Source organism: Ambystoma mexicanum, chromosome 11, assembly GCF_040938575.1.
Source record: "Ambystoma mexicanum isolate Mex_15411 chromosome 11, UKY_AmexF1_1, whole genome shotgun sequence".
NCBI classification, from domain to species: Eukaryota; Metazoa; Chordata; class Amphibia; order Caudata; family Ambystomatidae; genus Ambystoma; species Ambystoma mexicanum.
In genome coordinates this window covers 1015199096-1015225604 of record NC_090934.1, presented here as the reverse complement: position 1 = coordinate 1015225604, position 26509 = coordinate 1015199096, and the positions used below count along the sequence as shown (strand labels likewise).

At 47.5% G+C, this 26509-nt stretch overlaps 1 protein-coding gene across 1 annotated transcript in view; it reads left to right on the top strand.

The window, feature by feature from the left end:
- Positions 1-26509, top strand: part of NOX5 (NADPH oxidase 5) — a 420178-nt gene that overhangs the window by 52199 nt on the left and 341470 nt on the right. The window contains exons 3-4 of the mRNA XM_069624234.1: positions 7512-7662; positions 10605-10815. Of these exons, the coding sequence (XP_069480335.1) occupies positions 7512-7662; positions 10605-10815 (362 nt within the window). The remainder of the gene's footprint in view (positions 1-7511; positions 7663-10604; positions 10816-26509) is intronic.

Here is a 26509-nt window from a genome sequence, read left to right as displayed (position 1 = left end):
GAGACTGAAGGGGAGAAAGAGTGGGAAGACTATCAGAAGGACTGAGACAGGACAGGAAAGGGAGAGGGAGAGAATAGAATGGAGGGAGGAATAATATCAGTGTGAGGAGATAAAGGGAGAGTCTGAGGGAGAGACAGGCCCATAGTGTGTGAGTGTGGGTGAAGCAGGAAGGAGGAGGTAGTGTGATAAGATTAGGGTATAGAGGAATAGATAAGGGATTGTGTGTAGGAGAGTGAAGAGGAGAGGCACAAGTAGAGTTTAGAAGGCAGTAGAGGGGAGAAGAGAGTAGACTGGTGAGTGGAGTGGAGAGTAGAGTGGATAAGGGAGAGGAGAATCAAGTAGAGAGAGGAGAGGAGAGTAGAGAGATGAAAAGAGGGGCAGGGAAAGAGGGGCAGAGAGACAATGTGAACATTGGAGAGACTGAAGGGGAGAAAGAGTGTGAAGACAATCAGAGGAAGTTAGACAGGAAAGGTAGAGGGAGAGAATAGAATAGAGGGAGTAATATCAGTGAGAGTAGAGAAAAGGAGAGGCAAGCCCAGAGTGTCTGATATTGGCACACCTGAAACACTAGTTCCTGTTCAGTTACCTGGGGATGTGTTAGGTCATGGCACCTCTAGAAACTGCCCGGAGGGAGCCAGAAGAAGATAATGCTTTGGCCTTTAGGCCCTCACTGATAGCTAGTAGTAGACAGTAGGCATTACCGATCACTAGCTGGGATGCCTGGGTTAGCGTGGTTGGTCGCCCACGAGAGATGAGAGAGGGAAAATCCATTAGTCTACCCTGCCTGCATCCTGACCAGAGAAAAGAACAACGTGATTTTTAATATCTTGAAAATAGAAACCCTTTTTAGTGGAACTAAGTAGTCTTTTGGTCCGTTTCACTTTGGAATCTACTTTTAGTGTGTGTTCACAGTGTGGCTCATTGTGCATCCAAAAGGAGATCTTTCTTCAATTCCTGAAATCTGTCTCCACCTTCCATTCCATTGGGGAGGAGCCCGCTGTAGCCTGGGAACACTGCATGCATAAGATCACCATTGCAGCACGGAGCGCTCACAGAGCACAAGTGGTTTTGCGAGCGAGTGAGGCGTGCTGACACAATTCCACCATCAGCTTCACTGCAAGCACAGTGCTGTTTGACTGCTGTGTGGAGTCAGTGTTCTTACAACTATGCCCATCCCAAAGCTGCGCAGCGGGAGACTGTAGATCCCTGAGAAGGGTTTGGCGGCCCTCAAAGAAAGGGAAGCAGGGAAGGCACTGCCCATTTCAGAGGGCAGCACGTCAGCACTTCGGCCAATGGGGTCCTATCCTTTTGTGCTAGAGGGGGAGGGAGAGGACATTTACTCAAAATCCCTACAAAACGTCTTCCCCTTTTTCTCTCGAGTAGTGGGCAGACCCTGCTTCGATTTTGGTTTGCCAGCTGGTACTTGAATCCATGCTCAGGTTGTATGATAACATTAAGGACATTGCTCATGCTCAAGACAATGCAAGCAAGCTGGGCAAGCTTGACTCTAATGTTGCCCTACTATTGGAAGGTTCCAGACGTCCGCGTTGCGCTTCCTCTCACCAAAACCCACAAATGGGGCCCCTCGTTCCTGAGTCCGTTTGCATTGCGGAGGACGTCTGGGAAGTTCCTGAACCACTTGCATCGGAAAAACTATCATCCTCTAACCTGGAACAAAGTTCCACACCTGACACCCCGACGGTGCTGGTGGACATCCAACAACGGGATGAGGCTTTATCACAGGTGGTAGGGGATAGTCAAGAGGTGGTCATTGAGGAGGAGCAGCAGGTCGCCATGGACTCGTCAGTTTCTAATTCTTATGAGGGTCCACAACAACAAAAGTCAAGGAAACAACGTAAAAAAAAGAGCAGCAGAGAAAAAAGTCAAAAAACCTTCTGCCACTAACCTGAACAAGCAGAAAGAGGTTTTAAAATGTACACACTCAGGAAGGCACACAGTCAAGGACCTGGCACTTGAATCCCTGATACCTGCCCCCATGGCCCAGGACACATTCGACGACTCCACTCCCCAACTACGCAGTCCAAAGAAGAAGACAGTTTTCAAACATAGCCAAGATGACATTGTTCCTGGGCCATTCTATTCCATCTAATTCAGCCCAGGAGCAGACGAGCAATGTGGTTACAATGGCTTCCACAAACCCGTTGGCTATTCATCAAGGTCCTTTGGAACCTACGGCACCGGCACTCCAGGCATCAACTTCTGGTGAAGTGCCTACATCTTTACCAGCAGAGTTTACGCCGATGTCTTTGAAGCATGGTGGCCCACCTGATACAACCATGGCTGATACTTTTCAGGGGACCATTATGGGGTGGGACTTTGTCTCACAGGCTAATGTTCAACAACCCATGAACAGATCACAGATGCTGAGGCATTTTCAGGTAATCCCATCCCTTCGAGTATTGAGATCTGATGATATAATGTGTGTCATTTTCCCCAAATCAGGAACTAATGGATATGTCTGCCATTTCAAATCGATCCCGATAGCACAAATAGTGTTGAAGGATTGAGAAATGTTGAAGATGGTAGGCTGCAACCTTTTTGATCTCCATGACCCAACAACACTAGCTGAATTTTTGACTCCTAAGTACATTTCTTCTGAACTGAGCACTAATTCTCAGAGTTCTAATTCATTGTCCAGTGCGACTGGGGCCTCAAAACAATGGTCATGGCTGGAAGCCGCGATACAAATGTTTTCCAAGGACAGCCAGTCAAAAAATGTGCCCTAGGATGGGGAGTGCAAATTGGTGTCCTGGAATGTTTGTGGATTTTCTAACATAACCAGGGGGCTGCAATCATGGGCCGGGGAGGCAAATGTTCAGTTTCTTCAAGAGTCAATGGACTTTCATTATTTTGTGCTCCAGGGTTTTCATACTTATTGTAAGAAGGCAACTAACTAGGGGATGTAGATGCTGCCCCCTTGGGGGTCTTGCCATCGCCATTGATTTGGGGGTGAAGTGTTGCTATCACGAGGTAACAACTCCACTGGAAGGTCTTTTGGCAGGGAATGTTACATTTGAGGATAGCCCTGATGATTTTCTATTGGTCAATACATATTGGAATCCTGCAAAGTGGGCCTTGAAGTCCTTTTTAGAAGGCCTGGACTGGCTGTTGGAGGGGTGGCTGGCGAAGGCCAAAAGTGGCATGATCATTTTGGGGGGATCTCAATGCTCGCTGTGCGGAGGGTCGCAGAACACAAGACCAAGACAAGTGGATCTTTAGCCCCCAATTGGGGTTCGCAGACCCATACTCCACTTGGCTAAACCATCTGTTTAACTGGGGTTTCAGTATCTGTCTTCCCTCAGAGAAATCAAGGATTCTTTTTTTACTTGGTCCAGAGGTACTAAAAACTTGTGGATCGATCATTTCTTTGTCTCCTCCCCTTTGTTAGCCTGTTGCGAACCCCTCATGAGGGGCTTGCCAACAGGCAGCGATCATTTGCCCCTTTGTCTCACTTTGCATTTACGTCTGGAGGTCGCCCCGATTACTACAGCTTTCTCCTTGCCAGCCAGAGGTGGCCTGCCAGTTAGATGGAATGCCTCAAACTGTAAGAATGTCCTTAAAATTCTTAACCACGCGATAAAATCAGGTGGGTGCTTGATGAGCCACTTTGCAGTAGATGCCTTCAATTCTACACTACACACTTGTCTGGCCCGCTTGGCAGTCAAGGGTAAATTTAACTCAGACAAAAGGCATACTCACCAATATGATGGCACCATTGCGTGGGCAAAGATTCTTAAAAGGAAGGACTTGCGATCCCTTCAATCAGCCCCTCTTTCGCCATCACAATATGTGGCCACCAAGAAGAAAATCCAAGCCCGCTATAATACATCTGTCACCCAAGGCAGACGACAAGCCCATATAGCAGCCAACCAGGCGATATTAAAAACCCTGGCAGGGAACAATCATGCAAACTTTTGGTTGACAATAAGTCAAACCTCAAATGGTCCTGTTGCCGACAAGGGTTGTGACATACCAGAGCACACTTGGTTGGTATACCTGCAGAATAAATGTTCTCGTCCTAGTGACAAGTGCGAGTGTTCGTCCCTCAACATGGGCCAGCATTTATTGGGAGGGTATTATTCTAAATACTTGGAAATAATCCATCATCATACCCATCTACAAACAGGGTGACATGTCTGAGCCAAAGAACTTTAGACCAATCGCCCTCTTAGAGGCCTCTAGTAAAATGTTCGCTTCTCTCTGGCTCAGAGACCTCTCCCATCACATAAAGGATCAAGAATCTCTTTCTAAATATCAAGTAGGGTCCGGGCTCCCTCAACTCCACCACAGAAATGGAAAAGGGGCTACGTATGGAGCCCCGTTATCCATCTCCATGGTGGCCATCTTGGTACAGTATTTCTATTGAATGAAGGGAACGCTACGTGATGTCCTGTTCATTCAATCACAACACAATTCTCTGAGCATACTTTGTTACCGGATTGGCAGCATGGGGAGCTAACAGCATTAACAGCCTCCCCAGAATCCTGGATCGCTTTGCTTGGGACCTCCCTTAATGGCACTATAATTTTACACCTCTCTGCAGCAGTAAAAAAGGAGGGTGGGCCCTGTCTACATAGCCTCCATAGAAATGTCCAACACTTTCGACACAGGATGTTGGGAGACCCTCTGGAGCAATCTTCTACAGTGGAAAGTGGCAATGCTGCATAGTGAATCATCTCTAAGGGTCAGGTTGACGAGAATGGGGGCAACCTCTGTTCCTGCCCTTACGTTTGTGGGGCTTAGGCAGGGCTGTGTGGTCGCTCCAACCCTTTTCAACCTTAATGTCTCAGATATTGCAGCCTTGTTGGAGGCGGGAACTACAAATCAGGTAAAGATGGGCAAAGTCATTCTAAATTGGTTGGCCTTTGCTTATGATGTTATTCTTTTTGATAAGACTCCAATTGGCTTCCACGGGAAATTGACCTCCATCACTACGCTGTCCAAAATAATGTAAAAATCAATGGGCAAAAATCCAAGGTCATTATTTTTTCCACCAGAAAATGCCCAAAAACCTTCATTTGGAAGGTGGAGATCAGCCACTGGAAAGGGTGTCATCTATGAGGTACCTGGGATTTTACTTAGCTAATAACCTCTCGAGGGGGGCCTGGACAACACTCTTTAGCGGGGGATTTACTACCTTATTGGCTAAAATGAAGCGTATACACTTACAACAAAGCCAGATCGGTTGTTATCAGTCTGGGGCCTGAGTTAGAGGCCCAAGCAAAGCGATCCAGGACTCTGGGGAGGGTGTTAATGCTATTAGCACCCCAGGCTGCCAATCCGGTAACATGGGGTGCTGAGAGCATTGTGTTGTGATTGAATGAACAGGATGTCACGTAGCGTTCCGTTCATTCAATCAAAATACTGTACCAAGATGGGCTCCACAGAGATGGATAACGGGGCTCCATACGTAGTCCCTTTTCCATTTCTGTGGTGGCCTGGAGGGATCCCGGAGGCAGCATCAGAGGCAGCGGCACCTGGCCACCAAAACAAAAGGTAAGTGAGGGATGGGCAGGGGGGAATGGAGGAAGTAAAAAAAACTTAAGGGATGGGAGGGTGTGGGGGCAAGATGGCAGGCGGGGGGGAAGCAGCCAGCATGCTGCTCGGAAAGTGGGCTGAGATCAGCAGTTTAAGCCCGCAATCCAAGCAACCTGACTGGCTCTATCTTCCGCCACGGTGCTAGTGACGCTTATGACTTTGGATGATAGGAGAGATTACTTTGTTAACTTGGTAAAGTAGGCCCTTCTACACCTGCTTTTCCCAGTTGCTCCCCTGTCCTTCCTGATACACCACCGATAGCCACCCTATTGCATGGTTACTGGGTCCATTGTGTGAACCATTCACTGATGGACCAAGCGGAGGATCCGAAAATTGGATGCCACTTCCACTAGCGCAGGAATACACCCAAAATACTGGAAAGGACAAGTTAGTCACTGTTGTGCTATTGACACAGATAAAAAGAACTAGTGTGCACACCTCATGTTTAGCTGCATCTTATTTGTGCTCCCTTTGTGTTATTTATATTTTAGTTGCTTAAAAAAATGCTCTGGTACGCACATTCTAAAATTGTGAGTCAGTAAATTGAGTAATTTGTACTTTCCACTCTCTGTTCTCACTACATATTCTCAATTGTCACATATTTGGTGCACTGCCTAATGTGACCCTTTGCGATCCTTGCATACTCTTACATGTTTTGTTGTGACTCTTCCATTTGGCAGTTACATACTCTGGTTCTCACTGTTTCTGCCTTATCTCTGTTCTCTTTGCATAGGTTTCAACACACTGGTTGGCTCGCCTCTACCGTGTGCTCCATCCTCACTCTTGTGTTAGTTCTAACGTTCCCAAATGTTCCTTCCATTATACTGACTCTCACATGTTCCTTGTGTCGCTGCCGAAGTTCTGTGCTTACTTTTCACTTGTCTCCTTCTGCAATTACACACTTCTGACTCTGACATTTGCAGTGTCTCCTTGTTCTTTTTACATACTTCTTTCGAGCTTCCGTATTGTCTCTTCCCTCTGCTCCTTATATACTGCCAATTCTCACACATTGAATGTGACTTTTCCATGTCCACCTTACATAGTCTTGCCAAGTAGGCCTTTGATACATCTCCTCCTGCTGCTCCTAACGTACGCCTGATTATTACCTATCACCTTGTTTGTCTTACATGTCCCAGCCATTCACATTTACTGTCTTCTCCCTGTGATCCTTACATACTGTTGACCTGGACATGTACCGATAAGAGAGAGCCTACTCTAGCCTGCTGATTTCCTGTGCTATTCAGCATTCAATGTTGAGTTAAAGCCTATTTGCAAAGTGTAAAGGTGCCAAATGCTTACTGCTCCTCGCCTGTCTTCCACAATGTCATTTATTATCAATGGCTAGTGGGCCATATAGATGGAAAACACGTGTTGGAAGCACCCCATGGCATTGCCTCGTCCAAACCCAATTTTACCTCCCAGTTAACTTTTCAACTTCCCACCCTAACTGACACTGAGTCTCTCCACAAAACAATAACAGTGAAATACAGAATGCCAACTATCCTTTACTGCCACCTCAGAGGACATGCCATGCATGCATGGGCCTGTCTCGGTCATCACATGAACCCACACTTGATACAAAACATACTCACTCTAGAGCATGCCTAGGCTTGGTCTCAAGGGGCACAGCGCCTCCCAAAACATCTCAAAGCATACCAGAATACACAGCCATCAGGTTTTTTCGATCTGCACACATCAACACTGCAGCAGCAGGCACGTTACTCTTCTCCTAACTTCCCAACACAACCAATCTCGTGTAGGCCCCTGGGCAAGAAGGGACCATGAAAATGCAAGAAGCCAAGCAAAATAAGGCCCAAGAGCACAACTTTTTTGTCCCTCCTCCTTTTGATCTTCAAAGACTCATGTCTCTCACGCTTGATATGTATCGACCCTGTACTTCTTACATACTTCTTACTCTTGCATGTTTGCCCTGCTTTCTTCCTATGTTCTAGTCTTTCTTTGCTGAGCGGTTCTTTGCCCTCTTTGATTCGGACGGAAGTGGATCCATCAGCCTGGATGAGCTGCTAAAAGCCTTGAACCTGCTTATACATGGAAATGAAACAGACAAACTCAGATTCCTCTTCCAAGTGTACGATGTGGATGGTAAGAATCACAAGTGTTTCTGTGATTGATAAATGCCATGTGCTGAAATATGTGCAATGCATCCTTCCCTCCAATTGGATGATTAAAGTATTGAATTGTTCCTGACCATGTAATAAAAGCTGTATTGTTTGAAGGAAAATGTTCCACAACGCGGTAAAGACAGTAACAGACACAAAGTGATTAACCGACAGGGGGGAAGGGGTCTATGCATTCATTTTCTGTTTACTGATGGTGTGGGATGTGCTAACATCTCTGGCCAGAGCACAACCCATCACAGTGCTTGTTGAATCGCTCCTCCCAAACTCTCATGGATACAGGGACCATGAAAGGTCCTATTTATTTGAAGTGCGTCTAACACCGTTAGATGATGGACTGCCATCAGGGACCGGGTCCAGAAGTCTTTCAGTGTTGGGACAGCAATGTAGGCCACCCCATGTCCCCTGATGGTTTCCACTGAAAATATCATCATTCTTGTGTCTTATGTCATGAATCCAGAAAGATTGTCACCTTTGCCCAAGGGGGAGCGCCCGCTCTGGGTCCAGGGATGGGTGCGCCCTGCGGGACAGAGTAATTAGGATTCCTCTGGAGGTGACTCCCCCTTAAGGGACAGGGACTATGATCTGTTATCTTTCCTCAAGCCGTTTTGTTAATGCTGTTATGCAGAATGTAGTCTGGCTGTTGTAATAACAACATACACCCTTTTGAAATGGCTGACTTGGCTTCTGTTCCTGGATGTGCCCAATCTCCCACAAAGAAAGACAGATGAATCTACCAGCACCCCGTAGAAGAGTGTCCAGGAGACCACCAATCCTTGAAGTTTAAGGAAGGGATACAGCACAAAGGAGGTATGGCCAGAGACAGAGAGGTCCCACCAGCAGTGGTGTGCCGAGAAGAGCGATGTTGGAGGAAAGCCAATGCAGCACCCAGCTGAAGAGTCACGTAAGTGGCTACGCATCAGCAGGAAGTGAAGAAAAGCCAGAGATTTATTTGAAACAGCAACGCTGCCTAACGTCCAACCCGCGGTTGCTCACCGGCATCCAGCAGACGCCGGGTGACAGCAGCCACGGGCAGCCGCCACAAAGCAAGAGAGATGCCACAGAAGAACAACGCGGCACCCAGGTGAAGCATCCTGTAAGCGGCTCCTCGCCAACAGAAGAAAAGGAGACACATGCCAGCCCTCCCGAGGAGCGTTGCCACCGGGGAGCAGTTATGGACTTCCACTACAATAGAGAGAGGCAGGTGACTGAGCGAGCGAAAGAGAGAACAGACCTTGAGTGAGGAAAGAAGAGAACGTCAAACCCACAGTGGGTTGAGAGGAGAATCCAAAACCGTACCCCAGAGTTCGGAAAGAGGACAACCCAACCCCAGAGTGGGGAGAGATGAGAAACCTAACCCCAGAGTGGGGAAAGAGAAGAAACCAAACCCCAGAGTGGCGAGAGAGGAGAAACCAAACATGATACTGGGCAGAGCCAGGAACCCAAAAGAAGCCAGCAGCCATCCCTGACAAAATCTCCCTTTTCTTTAGTTTTGTTGTTAGGATAGTTTTCTTATGAAGTCGGGATAGTGCACCGATTAGAATAGGACTCTGGCCAGAGGGCGGCAATATTAACTTACAGTCGACATGGTAAGTACCCCTTAGACTTTCTGTTCTAGCATAAGGATTGGATCTATGGAATTAGGCAAAGCGTGTTTCTTTTGAACTTAATCAGAATAAACCCTTCTAAAAACATATCTTCTTGTCTGAGTCCTAATTCTGACCCTCCATACTTCACAGTTGTTGTCCTGCCCCTTCCCTGCCTGAATTTAAGATATCTTACACAGGTAGCAAATGTCAGTTAGTTTTTATTCCGATTTCTTTATGAGTAGCTCCTCTGTTCCGAGAGTCCTTTTTCCTCCAGTAGGCTTCTTAGTTCACTTCCTGTCCAAGGATCGCTAGTTTTGTTCCTACCATGGGCTTCTTTGTTCCATTCCTGTCTTGGCTTATTAGATCATCACTTGCAGGGCCTTTTCCTTTTGTGAGAGCTGGCCCTGTTGTCTCTTTAAATCCACTCTTACCCATTCATTCTCTTGCTTTGCCTGACTAGTCCTGGTTTTACAACTCCTGTTTTAAGTCCTGTTCAGTAATCCAGTCGAGCTCTACCCTTTAGCCCTTTTCTGTATTTTTTTCCTCCTGCATCACTATCCTTGAGCGTTTGTGTTTTGTCTTTTATGTGTGTGTGTTAATCCATTACGATTGTACTGTGTGCATTTTGTCTACTTGATAAGTGCTGGCATTTCAAGGGAATTCATTAATTCCACTCGAAGGGTGCCTATTAGTTAAGGCACTGGACAGCGCCGCCCATACAGAGAAGGGTTGAGCCCTCATTTCCCATAGGGAGGGTGGGAAACTTAAGAATGAACGAATGTACTGTTATTACTGATCTCTCTCAAGACTCTTGCCAGGAAATACTTGGAGCAAACAAACTATACAATCATGGTTTATGTATCGTGTTTTATCTTCAATTCATTAATTACTTTAACTTTTCTGTTTTGCTCTTGCCTGTGCTTTCCTTACTGACTGACAACATGAGTTGTGAATTGTTATAATGAATTCCTCATAAAATACAGAAATTTAAAAGCTGGATATGACGCTCTTAAGGTCACAGTAAGAAGTGCAAAATTGGACTCCATGAAAACACAGCCTTTGTTTCAGGTACGGGTTCCAAAAATTAGACAGAGGTTTTGAAAAGTCTTGATCAGTAACATTATGGCACATTTGTCTGGTCACCCACGTTGAAGTGAACTACTCATTTACTACAGAGTGCATTTAGATCCTTTTAGCAGATCTAGGCTTTTAAAGCCACTTGCCACTTTAGTGGCAAGATCAGTTGTGATTGTCTGGGTTCTCATCGGCTTACACCCGAATATCAGCCCTCGCTACACTAAAGATGCCTTCCTTGCAGGAAGTGGCTCAATCGACCCGGACGAGCTGCGGACCGTCATTAAGTCTTGCCTCAGTGAGAGTGCCATCTCCTTGCCAGAAGAAAAATTGGACGACCTGACTCTGGCCCTCTTTGAGTCTGCCGACAAAGACAACAGTGGCTCAATCACCTTTGAAGAACTGAAAGAGGAGCTTGAGAACTTTCCAGAGGTCATGGAGAATCTGACTATAAGGTGTGTTGGAATTCTGAAGGCTTTACACATGCTATTGCTTACATGTTTAAAGCACATTCCCTGTAACTGGCCACTTTAGTTTGCTGCTATGATGTTTCACATTGGTGCCACTAGCAGTGTACTACTAATGTTGAGTACCTTTCTGCAATACATGGCGAGTAATTCATATTGTAGACAGAAGTGGCATCTATGATAAAACACAGTTACATTTATCTTGCATAGTTTAGAACTGGATGCATCTTTTGTGAATTATTTAGTAAAAAACAGAATGGTGTTTCCTTGCAGTTTTCTAATTTGTTTGTTTTCTACAAACCTTTTAAGTGTGTTAAAAATCACACTGGTATGAAGCTTGTTATCACTCGATGTATTGTCTGGAGAGGCACTCAAGGTTGGAAATATGAAGCTTTTGCCCATGGTGGATGTTAACTAGAATAGGGAATGTCTTCGTATGGAGTACACTTAAAGCAGGAATGACTATACTTGACGTACAAGTAGTGATGGAAGATGCAGACATGAAGTTGGAAGATGCACAATTGAAGTACATTTTTAGAAATAATATCCACTGTTGACGTACACTTGGAGGTGGACCATCTGGGCTTGCTGTAGTCCTAGGGTTGAGGGAAACATAGAGGAGCAAGATATATGGACTTTAATGAACCTTAGATAGTGAAGGTCTGTGATCGAAATGCACTTGGCTTAGAGGGGGACCGTCTACAGTAGACATTCAGTCAGAGGAGGAAGAGATATGGTGACAGTGACATAGGCGAGAAGCATTAGGTGGAAGAAGGTCTCGCAATGGACGATATTTAGAAGGGGGAAAGGAGGGGCAGCTGTTTGTATCCAGCAAACATTTTTCAACATGTTCAGCACATTGGTGTCAGAGGCCATTGTAATTTCAGAGCATTTTGTAATTTTAGCAAATATTGTATCCCTTGCTCAGACCGTTTTTAGGGGAGTAAGTGCATATTTGTCAGTTCCTTAAAAAAGAAACTATGTTGATTCTGTCCTCCAAATATGGGCCTATAGCTAAGGTATTCCCAGGATTTTATGTTTGTTTAGTTCTCCCCAAAGCTGTTAAATTACGTATGCAGGTCAATATCCCAGTAAAAAAAATAACTACATTACAAGTAATGGAATCTTTTGCAAATGGTAAATTGACTATGATGAGTTTAGAGGCTCTCCAGAGTTGTCAATATGCATACAATAATGGAGGAGAGCAATCAACACTCTCCCCCGAACCACAGAAGCTGAATGAATACGACCCTCCCACGTGGTTAGAACAGGCGTCTGATATTAGCACACAGGACACCACGTGGCAGCCAATGGGGGGAAGAGGAGTTAGGGAGAGGTTGTGGATGGGGTGGGGAAGTTAGGAACACTGGAGAGAGGGTTAGGGAACTCCTAAATTGGATAGGAAAGGGGAAGAACAGGGAAACAACCCTCCCTATCTATAATCTGGTTAGTGACTCATATGTAACTCATATGCAACTCATATGCAACCTCCTGCAACACCTACCCACCATTTACTCTTGACTAAATACCAGACTCACTAAACACACCTTAGTACGTGTGAACATGCAGCATGGACCAATACATACAGCAAGCAATATCAACACAAAAAAACAATGGAATTATATTCCATATATGAAGGACAAGACACATGGCTCGTTGGGCAAGCTTAAGCAACACATAACATACATAGTCATAGTACCCGTGCCCCAGAAAGGTGAACACTTGTAGCATTTTACACAAATAGCTCCTACTGAATGACCTGTAACATATTTTCCCCCATTCCTGATGAGTTATCAGCACTCAACATTTTCTCATAGACACATTGTTCTTTTGATTGCACAAGTGGATGGAAATAGGAGCACTCCAGCGTTTGCCCCAGTGATAACATAAGCGGTTTCAGGGTTCACAGTCTTGCAACTTAGCCGCTCTAAATACACTCTGCCTCCACCCCACAATGCCAACAGTACTTATCTGAGCTCCGAGAGGCCCCACGGGACCTATCGGAGGAAGAAGAGAATGCCGTGATCAGACCGCCGGCCTGCCTGCCCGCTCCTTCCTCGTGCGCATCGTCCTTACGAGCAGTAGAATGTCAGTCCTCTAAACTCCTTGTGGATTCGTTCTGCGTCCAGCTCCTGCCGCACCCAAGGGAATAATAAGCAACACCTGCGTGTGTGCCGTTGCTTCCTTTATGCTGTCTTCAATCCAATGTAGCTGGCAACGCACACGTGTATGACTACAGTACGGTATGCTAGGAGTTGTAGTCTTTTTCCTACATTCACGCAACCCCCAGCCTAATTAGCAAACCTTGTCACTCCCCTTCGGCTCCAGCCCTAATTCCTGACATTACCTCCTCTCCCAGGCCTCTTCCAAGGGCCAGGTTTTGCCAGATGTCTCAAATGAAATAATTTCACTAACCTGGAGTCATGCACTGCCTCTGCCGGTTCCCAAGAACAATCTTCCGGTCCATAACCTACCCACTGAATCAAGTACCATATCTGTTGATTCTTCTTCTTGACATCCAAAATTCTTTTCACCTCATATTCCTCTTGTCCATCTTTCACAATAGGCAGGGGCCATTTGGTCTTCATTCCTGGAGTTGCAGGTTTAAGTAAAGGTACATGAAATACCGGATGTACAGGTAAAGTTTTTGGCAAACGCAGTTTCATCGTGGTATCTGATACACACTTACATATTTCGTAAGGACCAATGAATCTAGGCATACATTTACGTGATCCCACCAGGGATACATTTCTTGTTGATAACTAAACCCAATCCCCAACGTGATACTGAGGACTCTCTTGCCGATGTTTATCCACTTGTTTCTTATATGCTTCTTTGGCTCTTTCCAAATTTGCACGTGCCCTCTGCCTGACTTTCAGAAGCAACTGTTTACGCTCATGTAGCACCGGCATATTTCCCATATCCGGTAGTTGTTCAGATATCATGTCTTGTTCATGCCCATACAAACATTCATTAGGTGCCATTCCCAAGGAACTGTGAAAAGTGTTATTGTACGTAAACTGTGCCAGCCACAGTGCCTGCACCCACGAGTCTCTGCCATCTCCCAGATAACCTCTCAGGTATTGTTCCAAAGTCTGGTTCACTCTTTCAGTCTGTCCATCGGTTTGGGGGTGATAACTAGTAGACAGAGCACAGTTGATTCCCAACATCCGACAGAAAGCATGCCAAAATTTGGATGTAAACTGCGAGCCCCTATCTGAGACAATGCTCTTTGGCAAACCATGCAATCTGACCACATGTTGTAAAAATAACTCTGCCAACTTGCCTACCCCTGGAATTCCAACACATGGAATAAAATAGGCTTGTTTGCACAGAAAATCCACCACCACCCAAATGGTTTCAAACTGATTATCAGGAGGTAGCTCAGTAATAAAATCCATTAACAGGTGAGTCCATGCTCTTTCGGGGGTGGGCAATGGTTGTAGGAACCCTCTCTTTTTAACATGTTCAGCCTTGTTACGCACACAATTTTACATTGTAACAAATACTTCTCCACATCCTGTCTCAATGTGGGCCACCAAAAATATTTCTCCAACATGATTTGCATTTTTCTCTCACCTGCATGTCCTGCTAAAGGAGAACTATGGCACCAATATAATGCCTTTTCCTGTAATTCCTTGGCGGGTAGGTACAAATGACCCTGATGGTAAGGCAACCCCTCCCTCACAGTTCGTGTTGAATGACTGTCCTTCCACCTCTGCATTTGACTCAGTGACAAAACCTTCTTTATTTGGTCAGTTAATTGTTTAGTAATTGCACCAATGACCTTTTCTGTGGAAATAATTATCTTGACTTCCCCTACTACATTGTCTGTATTTTGTTGCCTGGATAAAGCATCCGCCTTTCCATTTTTACTTCCAGGCCTGAATGTTACCACAAAATCAAATTCATTAAAATACTGGGACTATCTCAGCTGTCTCTGACCCAGGGTTTGGGTAGTCTTGAAATATTGCAAGTTCTTGTGATCCGTTACCACCACCACCTGATGCCTTGCCCCCAGTAAATAATGTCTCCACTCCAGAAAGGCTGACCGAATGGCCAACAATTCCTTGTCAGTGATGGAATAATTTTCCTCACAACCTGTTAATTTCGTTGAGAAAAATGCCACTGGATGCCATACTCCATTCTCATCTTTCTGTGACAATATGGCTCCTATTGCAACATTGCTAGCATCAGTCTCCAGCTGAAAAGCTTTCTCAGTGTTTGGATGGCTTAACACTGGTGCCGTAGTAAAGGCTTCTTTCAATTCTTTAAAAGCTTTTTCTGCCTCAGGGCTCCAAACAATTCTTAATGCCTTCCTAAGTAATTGTGTGATGGGAGCGACTATTTTGGAGAAATTACTGATGAAACGGCGGTAAAAATTGGCAAACCCTAGGAAGGATTGAACATCTTTCATGCACTGTGGAGATGGCCAGTCAGTTACTGCCTGCACTTTCTTGGGATCCATAACAATGCCTGTTGGGGTCAGGATAAATCCTAAAAACTCCACCTGCTTTACATGGAACGCACATTTCTCCAATTTTACACACAATTGATATTCTTGTAGACGGTTCAACACTGCCCGTACATGTCTTACATGCTGTTCTGGGGAATCTGAATATATCAAAATGTCGTCAATGTAGACGATAACAAAAATGTCAATAAATTCTCACATAACATCTTGCATAAAGGGGGGCGTGGCTAGGAAGCCATGTGAAAGGACGTGTCTGTACGGGGGCTCCCGAAGATCCGTACATTATCCGACTAAAAACCGTGCAAGGACCGATGTAATTTGGCTGAGACTGATATGGCTGCGTACATGAATCTCAGGTGAACGTGTGGACACGTTTCGATACGGGCCTGCACCGCGAAAGCGCAACAAGAAGCTAAGAGAAGACTTGGAGGCGAGAGTGCGATGAACGAGAAAATGGCCGCCGCCGCTTAACGAAGGAACAAAGGAGTGATTGATCTGGGCGCCTGACGAGCGCACTGGAGCATGGTGGTGGTGAAGGAGCATGACTCGGGTGCATCGTGGTCATTAAGGACACCCGGTCCCGTGTGGCCGACGGCGCGGACCTCGGAAGAGAGCAGGGCCTGACCGAAGGTACTTTGTGACTGGACGTGCGGATAGCAGGGGAGCGTGCGGTGTGACCTGAAACTGTGCCCCTGACTCTTCATGGCCTAAAGTGCACTTCAAAGGGTGAGACGCGACCTGGCTTAGCTAGGTAGTAGACAAGATGGCCGGGGGAGCCGGAGGACACAGGAACTTAGTGTCGGAGATGTGGCGATAGCGATGAGACACCCGAAGAGCGCACTGTGACACCCTGCCCCAGACCCGAGTGGAGATAGGACGGGAGACATGTCTAATAAGCCCCTGAGAGCGAAGAACAAACAGCCCACGCTCGACGAATACGCTAAGACGCCTCCCGGCCCAGACGGAGCCAGAAGCAAAGATAAAACTCAGGCCAAGGAAATGGCCGCCGGGGGTGCGAACCAGGAGGTCCTCGCTGCGATCGCAGACCTGAAAGCGACCTGGGAGACTAAGCTCCAGCTCGCTCGCTGTGGCTGAACTGAAGACCGCAATGGAACTCCAGGTTGGGGCAGTGCAGGAGGACGTGAACCTCCTAAGGCAGGACGTGCGTACTCTGGCAGAGCGCACGGAGACTTTGGAAAAAGAAATGGGCCCTACCGTGGCGGACTGCGCTGTGCACAAGCGTGAACTCCATGCCCTGGTGCAACGTGTGGGCAATTTGGAGAGTAGGGCGGAGGAGGCAGAAGGACGCGCCCGGAGGAACAACATCCGTATCGTGGGCCTGCCGGAGGGAACTGAGGGCCATAATCCAACGGAATTCATCGAGAACATGCTACTGCAGGAGATCACAGGAGGCACCCTGTCGCAGGGTTTTGCGGTGGAGAGAGCGCACAGGGCCTTAACTAGGAAGCCACCGCCGGGAAACCCGCCCAGGCCGGTGATAGCCAAGATCCTTAATTACCGGGACCGAGAAAGGATCCTTGAACACTTCCGCAAGGGAGGCACAATACAACGAGGAGCGGCGAACATAACTGCCTATCCCGATTATACCCTGCAGGTACAGCGCAGTCGTATGAACTTTGGATCGGTGAAGAGGAGATTGCGGGAAGCGGGGTTTAGGTACATGTTGCTCTATCCGGCCAAACTGAAGGTTTTCTTTCAGAGCAAGCTGCTGTTCTTTGTCACTCCGGAGGATGCCATGGAGTGGCTGGATGCACAAAACTGCCCTCAGGAGCCAGATGTTCAGACGGCTGGCGAAAAAGAAAAGACGAGATAAGTAACGCTGTAGGCCCGGTCGGGTCACGAATATTGGGACTTGAATATAGTCATTGAACTCGCTGGAGAACATGTGCGCGTCAGTGGTTATTAAACATGGTCCGTGAGCACGGACATGGTTGCGAGGGAGAGGAGCCTCCAGAGGCCGCTCTTTACACCCCTTTTTTGTGTTTAGTTTAGTCACTGTTAGTGGGGTGACACCCTGTCGGGTTCTCTATTTGGGTTTCCCAGGGAGGACCGAACACAGGGATGCCTGAGATCCAGGGATGGAGCTGGGCAGTTGTTTGGGGTAGGGGTTTGGGGGGGTGTTTTAGTTTTTGTATGAGCCTGGGGGTGAAATCGGGATTGGGTGTTCGCAAAATGGGGAGGGATTGCCTCGGATGGGGGGAGGAAACTACTGATAGGCCATGGGAGACCTCAGGATATTAACCTGGAATGTTAGAGGGCTTAACAGTTATCTTAAGCGAAATAAAGTCATGTTGTATCTTAAGAGGCAGAAGATAGACGTAGCCCTGCTACAGGAGACACATCTAAAGCGAGAGAAACTGGAGCTGGTAAGGAGGAAGTGGAAGGGGACAGTAGTAGGATCGACGTACTCCGCCTATGCCAGAGGAGTGCTGGTGTGGGTGGCGCCACATTTCCCATTTAAGCTAATTGAGGAGGTTGTGGAGGCGGATGGGAGGTTGGTTATGGTGAGGGGGCTGGTAGAGAACAAAGTAGTGTGCATTGTAAACACATATGCGCCTAACCAGGACACGGCGACATATTTTAGGACGCTGTGCACCAAGCTCAGTGTCGGGATGGGGGGTACGGTGATATGGGGTGGCGACTTTAATTGTGTGTTGAATCCCAGGGAGGATAGGTCGGATGACAAGATGGCTAAGCCCAGTCCGGCGGCCAAGGTATTGCAGACGCTGCTGGCGGATTTTGGCCTGGTAGATGTGTGGAGAGCGAAACACCCGGGCAGGAGACAATACTCGCATTATTCGGCCCCGCATCTACTGCACACGAGGCTTGATTACTTTTTCGCCACGCCGGACATAGTCGCGGAGTGCGACCATATAGACTACAGGGCGAGAGTCCTCTCTGACCACTCGCCCCTGGTCATGCGATGGCAGCTGTATTCCCCACGAGCGCGTATACCAACATGGCGCCTCAGGGCGGAGGCGCTCAAGGACCCTGCCTTCAGAGAGGATATGAGGGAGGAGATAACTGCTTATTTTGAGGTGAACACAGGGAGCGTTAAGACGGCTGGCACTTTATGGGAGGCCTTTAAGGTCGTAATGCGGGGGATCGCCATTGCGAAGTCTAAGGGATTGATGGGGGGAGTCCTGGCGGATCTGCATAGAGCTGAGACTGAGCTGGAGGAGGAGCTGGAAGGTGGTGGGATAGATGCGGAGGCGGTCTCCAAATTGCAACAGAAGTGTGCGGAACACTGGGATAGGCTCTGTAATCTGAACTATAGAAAGTATATTGAGAGACTGCATGCGGGGGGAGATAAAACGGGCCGACTCCTAGCTTGGCTGTATAAGAGCGAGACCCCACGATCCCCGATTAGATTGGTAATCAATGAAAAGGGTGAAGAGGTGGACACCCAAGAAGGCGTAAACAGGGCATTCGTGGAATACTATAAGGTCCTATACGAAGATCGTGAGGGGGGCAGCCAGGAGGAGATAGACGAAGTGCTGGAAGATGTAGGCTTGCCCAGGGTCAGTGACGAGGAGCGAGAGGAGCTGGATGCTCCGATCACCCTGGAAGAGTTGAAGGAGATTGTGAGGCAGTTGCCCACCAGCAAGGCCCCAGGGGCGGATGGGTTCCCCAGTGAATTTTATAAAGTATATGCGGAGGAAGTGCTCCCGCCCATGCTGGAAATGCTCAACGAAGCGTACGAGGTGGGACGGCTGCCGGAGTCACTTAGGGAGGCGATTATAATACCGCTCCCCAAGCCAAATAAACCGGGACACGATTGTGGCTCCTACAGGCCCCTGTCGATGCTGAACCAGGACAGCAAGATCCTGACAGCTGTCCTGGCCACTAGAATGCGTAGAGTGATCAGCAAGTTGATCCACCCTGACCAGACGGGCTATGTCCCAAACAGGAACATTACTCACAACCACAGACGCCTCCACAGGGTGGTCGAATGGGGATGTAGTGATGACGGCGAAATGGCGATAGTGGCATTGGACGCGGTTAAAGCGTTCGACTCTGTTCGGTGGCCTTGGCTGCTGGCGGCTCTGAGATGGTGCGGGATGGGACCAGGTCACGTTAGGTGGGCCGAGATGCTATACAGTGCACCACTGGCCAGGGTCCGCACGGGTGCAGTGGTGTCAGAGAGATGGCAGTTGGGCAGAGGCACTAGGCAGGGGTGTCCCTGGTCCCCAATGTTGTACATCCTGGCCCTAGAACCCTTGGCAATTTACCTCCGGCAGCAATATGACCCGGTCGGCATTGATGTAGGAGGAGAGTGTCACCTTATATCCCTGTATGCAGATGATATGCTGCTATACCTAAGATACCCGGAAGAAAATTTGCAGTATGTCTTAGAGGTGATGGGGAGGTATGCCTGGTTGTCCGGTATAGCGGTAAACCCCCAGAAATCCACTCTATTTCCGCTGGGAGGCTATGTGGGGACTCCGGTGGAGAGGTTGCCAGTGTTGCAGATCCCATGGGCGACGAGCTCCTTCCGATACTTGGGAATTGACGTGTATCACACGCCTGAGGAAGAGCACAAGCACAACACTGAACTTGCTGTGGGGAAGATCGAGAAATGCATGAGGTTCTGGGAAAGACTGCCATTAGCGATGATGGGCCGGGGAGCTATGCTTAAAATGGTGGTACTGCCCAGGCTTTTGCATTATTTTAACAACATCCCTTACATGATTCCTGAGAAGTTTTTTGTGAGGCTACATAGTGTTTGTAAGGAATTCCTGTGGCACGGCACGCGTAACAGAGTCGCATTGTGGAAGCTGCAGAACTTCTACGAGAAGGGCGGAGTTAAACTGCCGAACTTTGAGGCATATTATGTGGCAGCGCAGCTGCAATATGTGTCCAGGTGGCTCTCTGACGACGAGACCCCTGAACACAGGCTGTTTGGGAGGGATTGTTCCCCTTTTTATCTGCGAGAGGTGATCTGGGTGACTAATGCAAGCATGAGGGAGCGGCCTAGAATGCTAGCTTTGGGACGGAACATGTGGAAACGGGCCTGCCGGATGATGGGTAACCCTTTGCCGTGTGTGTCGCAGTTCCCATTGGTCGCACTGGCGAAGGGAGACGGGCAGCTCAGAGCAATCATCCGGACATACTGGGAGTCAGTGGGGTTGGTCACCATGGGAGATATTTGGCAGGATGGGACCATCATGGAGTTCGAAGAACTAGAGGCAGGGTCGGGATTGCACAGGGGTCAATATGTGACATATCATAGGATAGTGCAGGAGATCTGGAGTAGGTGGCCTGAAACCACCTTGGCCGATGAACCAGACGCCACGGTGGGGATACTATACGACACATCGGAGGGCGGGCATGAGGTCTCTAGGTTGTATGAGATGTTGATGACAAAGGTTGGGAGTGATTTAGTGCACTTGAGACTGAAATGGGAAATGGAGATGGGGGCCCCGATGGCAGATGGGTTGTGGGAGCGTGCCTTGGGGTATCATAAAAAAGTATCGAGGAATGCCAGGTTTAAGCAAATACAGCTATATATAACGCACAGGGCATACATGACCCCCTTGAGAATATCCAAATTTCGGGACGTTGGACGCCAAGCGTGCCCTAAGTGTGACGAGGAGAATGCAGACATGATACACATGTTCTGGGCGTGCCCAGTAATTGCAGGCTACTGGGGTGAAGTGGCGCAGAAACTGGCAGGGAAGGGTGTCACGCTCAAAGTGGATTCAGCCTGGGCCTGCTTACTGGGGGGATATCCCAGAGCGCGTAAACTCAGACATGTTGAGAAATTGAAAGATTTGGCTTATGTGCTTGCTAAACGTAGGATTGCAATGGGATGGAAGGAGTGTCATAAGCCACGAGTGGAGGTCTGGTGGAGGGATCTCCAAAAATGGGCGGAGGCCGAGACGGCGGTGTGGCGGGATACCAGTATTGCAGGGGAGGAGGAGGAAATGTGCTCCCTCGCGGCATGGAAATTGATGATAGCCGAACTGTTTGGAACGGGGTTGGCTCCAATTGAATCTGAGAGCGATGACGCCCCTCCGTTCACAGCGGATACCGATGGCGGACACCATACAGGCTCATAGGGGGGAGGGATGGGGATTGCAGTGCTTTTGTTGTTAAATGTGGTTATTTATGTTCTGTTGTATTGTCGTTTGGTTTATATGTAAAAATAAAAATATATTTAAAAAAAAAAAAACATCTTGCATAAAGAACTGAAAGGCCGAAGGAGCGTTACATAGACCAAACGGCATTACAAGGTACTCAAACAACCCAAACTTAGTCCGAAAAGCCATTTTCCACTCGTCCCCCTCTTTCACTCTTATCAAATGATAGGCACCTCTCAAATCAAACTTTGTGTAAATTTGGGCAGACCGTACTTGATCCAACAGTACCGAAATCAAGGGTAAAGGTAACCTATTCTTAACAGTAACCTTATTTAACGCCCGACAATCAATGCATGTTCATAGAGTGCCTTCCTTCTTTGGGACAAAAAATAAAGGTGAGGAAACCGGGGAAGTAGAGTGTCTGACAAACCCTTTAGCCAGCATCTCGTTAAGATATTCTCTTAGATATTTGTTTTCAGTTTCTGTGAGTGAGAACATATATGCGACTGCAAGGCAACTTGGCCCCCCTCCTCTAATTCAATAACATAATCATAAGGTCGATGAGGGGGTAGTTGTTCAGCTCCTCCTTTGTCTAAGACCTTTGCAAATTCCATATACTGGGCGGGGATTCCTGCTTCCACCACTCCCACTACTTGGTCAATTGGTCTCCTTTCGGCCAACAGGGCTGCAGGCCTCAATTCAGATAACATGTGCTCCTGACAACTCTGTTCCTCAAGCCACAACGTCTGCGTCTCCCAATCAATTCTCGGATTATGCCTTCTCAACCAGGGCATCCCCAAAATCAAACCAAACTGAGGTGCTGCTATCAAATCGAACGTAATCTCCTCTCTGTGACCTGATATGCATACCATCTCTCATTTTTCTGTTTGCTTCCGAATTGGCCCTGACACTAAGGGGGATCCATCCACCGACTGCACTCCGTCCACCCTCTCCTTATCCTGTACTGGCAATCCTAACTGTTCAGCCAAATCAAAGTCGACAAAATTGACCATAGCCCCTGAATCAACCATCACCCATACCTCCTTTTTACACAAGGCAAAACACAATGTCACCAATATATACAAATGAGAGGTTTTATTTCCAACCGTGTTTGCTACCCATCTGGGGAACCTCAAATCATTCGGGCCAGTCACCTGTGTTCCCCCTAAGGCCAGCCCATCTCTTTTCTCGTTTCCTTCTTGCTCGTTTCCCCACCCCCCCTCTCTGAGGAGTATTAGGGCAAGTACGTATAAAATGTCCTGCCTGTCCACAATACAAACACAAGTTGTTAGCTTTCCGCTGCTCCTTTTCTGCTGCTGATAGTGCTCCTCTGACGCTACCAATCTGCATAGGTTCCACCTCACTCAATCTTCCTCCTCGACTCCTATCTAATCTCACAAACGGAACCGCTTCCGGTCTTTTTCCGTCACCCTTCCTCTCATTCATTCTGTGGTCCATTCTTAAAGCTAAGTCTATCATAGCCGTACATGTCCTAGGTTGCGGTTCCACCTGAGCAGTGGCATCTTTTAGATCTTCCCTTGACCCTTGATAGAATAACACTGTTTGTTTAGTTGCTGGCCATTCCGTTTCAATCACCAATCTATAAAACTTGGCTCATGACTTTGGCGTGCTAAGTGACACATCAAGACAATACCACTATGCTCTTTAAGAACCCGTCATGCAAGCAGCAAACGAGAACTTGAACTGGAGGGGGGAGGGATAGGGGGAGGGTCAGGGGGGACGTGTTATAATTGGTTTTCTGTTATTCCGTCTTTTAGTATGCTCTGTGATGTTATAACACATACAATATTCAATAAAATCAGATTTTCAAAAAGAAAATAGGGTTACTAAGTTACTAGGTTCTTAGTGCCCTGCTTCAAACCTTATCTTGTGCCAATGACACCTCCCGCCGATCAAATAGCCTACCGAATTCTGCCAAAAAACCATCCCAATTATATAGCAAAGGGTCATCTTTCTGAACCAGTGGCATTGCCCAGGGCGCCCCATCCCCCGTTAAGTATGATATCACAAACGCCGTTCTAGCCTGAATGGTCTCGAAAGCTGTGGGTTTACACAGGAAATGCAGTCTACATTGGGTAAGAAACATCATATACTTTCCAGGATCTCCCGCAAACCGTTCTGGTGCGGCTAGAGGTACGCTACTGGGCGGTTGAACAATTACTGTAGAACTTTGACTTGTAGATGGTTCCCTTGCCTTAGACCCACTAGCCCCCTCCAAGGGGGTTCGCTGAGCCACCAAGCCTTGTACTTGTGCCTTCAGATTATCAGACTCTTGGCGAGCGTGTGCTAATTCCAACTGAATGTCTTGAAGAGCCTTTAGCACATCGGCCAAAGGCGGAGGAGTCGGTTCCATTTGGCTTGGTTGGTTGTAAGTATCCTGATATAGGGGGTGGCTTATTATGTCAATATGCATACAATAATGGAGGAGAGGAATCGACACTCTCCCCCGAACCACATAAGCCGAATGAATTCGACCCTCTCACTGTGGTTGGCACAGGCGCCTGATATTAGCACACAGGACACCACCTGGCAGCCAATGGGGGGAAGAGGAGTTAGGGAGAGGTTGTGGATGGGGTGGGGAAGTTAGGAACACCGGATAGAGGGTTAGGGAACTCCTACGTTGGATAGGAAAAGGGGAATAACAGGGAAAAAAATCCTCCCTATCTATAATCTGGTTAGTGACTCATATGTAACTCCTATGCAACCTCCTGCAACACCTACCCACCATTTACTCATGACTAAATACCAGATTCACTAAACACACCTTAGTACGTGTGAACATGCAGCATGGACCAATACATAGAGCAAGCAATATGAACACAAATAAACAATGGAATTATATTCCATATATGAAGGACAAGACACATGGCCCGTTGGGCAAGCTTAAACAACGCATAACATACATAGTCATAGTACCCTTGCCCCAGAAAGGTGAACACTTGTAGCGTTTTTACAGAAACAGCTCCTAATGAATTACTGAATGACCTATAACATATTTTCCCCCATTCCTGATGAGTTAACAGCACTCAACATTTTGTCATAGACACATTGTTTGTTTGATTGCACAAGCAGATGGAAATAACATAAGCGGTTTCAGGGTTCACAGTCTTGCAACTTAGCCACTCTAAATACACTCTGAATCCAACCCCCAATACCAACGGTACTTATATGAGCTTTGAGAGGCCCCGCGGGACCTATCGGAGGAAGAAGAGAATGCCGTGATCAGACCGCCAGCATGCCTGCCCGCTCCTTCCTCGCGCACAGCGTCCTTACGAGCAGTTGAATGTCAGTCCTCCATACTCCTTGTGGATTTGTTCTGCGTCCAGCTCCTGCTGCACCCAAAGGAAAAATAAGCCACACCTGTGTGCACGCCGTTGCTTCCTTTATGCTGCCGGCAACGCGCACATGTATGACTACAGTTCCTCCCATGGTATGCTGGGAGTTATAGTCTTTTTTCCTACATTCACGCAACCCCCAGCCTAATTAGCAACCATGTGACTCCCCTTCGGCTCCAGCCCTTATTCCTGACAAGAGTGCTTGTGAAGCCAGGGAGTTAGACTTTGAAGATAAGTTTAGGGCTGAGCTGATAGCTGCCCTGGTGGACTACCAGACTGATTGTGATGCTCTTGATGAAGGGGGGCAGGGTGCAACCATTGAGGACTCTGCCCCTGGGGTTGTTATTAAATCTGTTTCTGTGAGTACCGCCCTTTCTGCTGCCTCTATTCCGAAACCCAGCACTGTTTCTTCAGGGTATTCCTTGGAACCTGAATTATTGAGGATGAAATTGGCCTTTGAATATAAAAAGTTGGAAACGGAAGCTGAAATTAAGAAAGAGGAGTTGGCACAGCAAGTGATACTCAAAGATAGGGATACTGAATGTCAGAGAAAGCTAGAGAGGAGACTTCAGCCAAACCAGTTGAGAGTGTCGGGTCCCCTGCCACCAAGTTTATGAAAGATTTGGTTGGTGTGTATGTGGAGAGTTCTGATATCCTCCAATGGATTGAAATGTTTGAAATGGCTTGTGGAATTCATGATTTTGATAAGAGATTGGGCTAAGTGTTCGGTAAGTAGAGTGCCTCCGACTGGTTATGACTGTATTCTGAGTGTGGAAGAAAGGGGTCACTATGAGTGCATGACATCTGCTTTGATTGCCAAGTTTAGCAAGACACCTACCCAATACCTTAAAAGGTTCAGGGATTATAAGAAAAGAGAGAATGTGTCTTGGGTTCACTGGGTGAGTGCTGCACATATGAACATGATGGGGTGGATTGATGGATACAAGGTAAACACTTTTGTTGAATTGTCCAACCTTTTGTTTTCGAAGCATTTTTCTGAAGCCTGTTCCTCAGAGCTGCGTCCGTATGTTGCTGACCAGAACATTTTGGACCCCTTTAAACTGGCCAGGCTGGCTGACAAGTGCGTCTCCCACCAGGAGTCCCCTAAGGAACCCAGTGGGAAGGACAAAGACACAGAAAAGGGGGCCGCTCAGCAGTCTAAGGAGTCCCAACAGCAATCACAGTTGCTTTTGGGACTCCTAAGAACCAAAATCTAGTGGGGATACGTCTTATGGGGGTGGGCGTAAGAGTAGTGGTCCTCCTGCTGCAAAGCAGGCTCCCAGTGGATCCAGTACCGTACCTCGCATTCCTGGCACTTGTTGGCACTGTGGGGCTCTGGACCACAAGAGGGGTGACTCCAAGTGTAAAGGTAAGGCACGTGGAGTCCAGGCTGTCATCCTGACCTACCCTTGCTTCATGCCTAAGGTGGAGCCCACTGTCCTCCCCTCTAAAGGAATCACATTTGGTGCTCCTGCAGAGATTTCCCTAGTGTCCCTTGGGACCTGGGACCAGTACGCAGAAGTATTGTCTACTATCCCACAAAACACCCACAGATTTTTTAGACGTGTCCTCCTGAATGGCCAGCCTTCAACTGGTTTGAGAGCCACTGGGGCAAGTATGACTGTGGTGGACAGGGCCCTGCTAATGCCAGAGGACTATGTAGGTGCTCCTCTGAGAACTACCAGGTTAGCTGGTGGGCGTCCCAAATTATCTCATGTAGCCTTAGTCACCATCACGATTGCGGACAA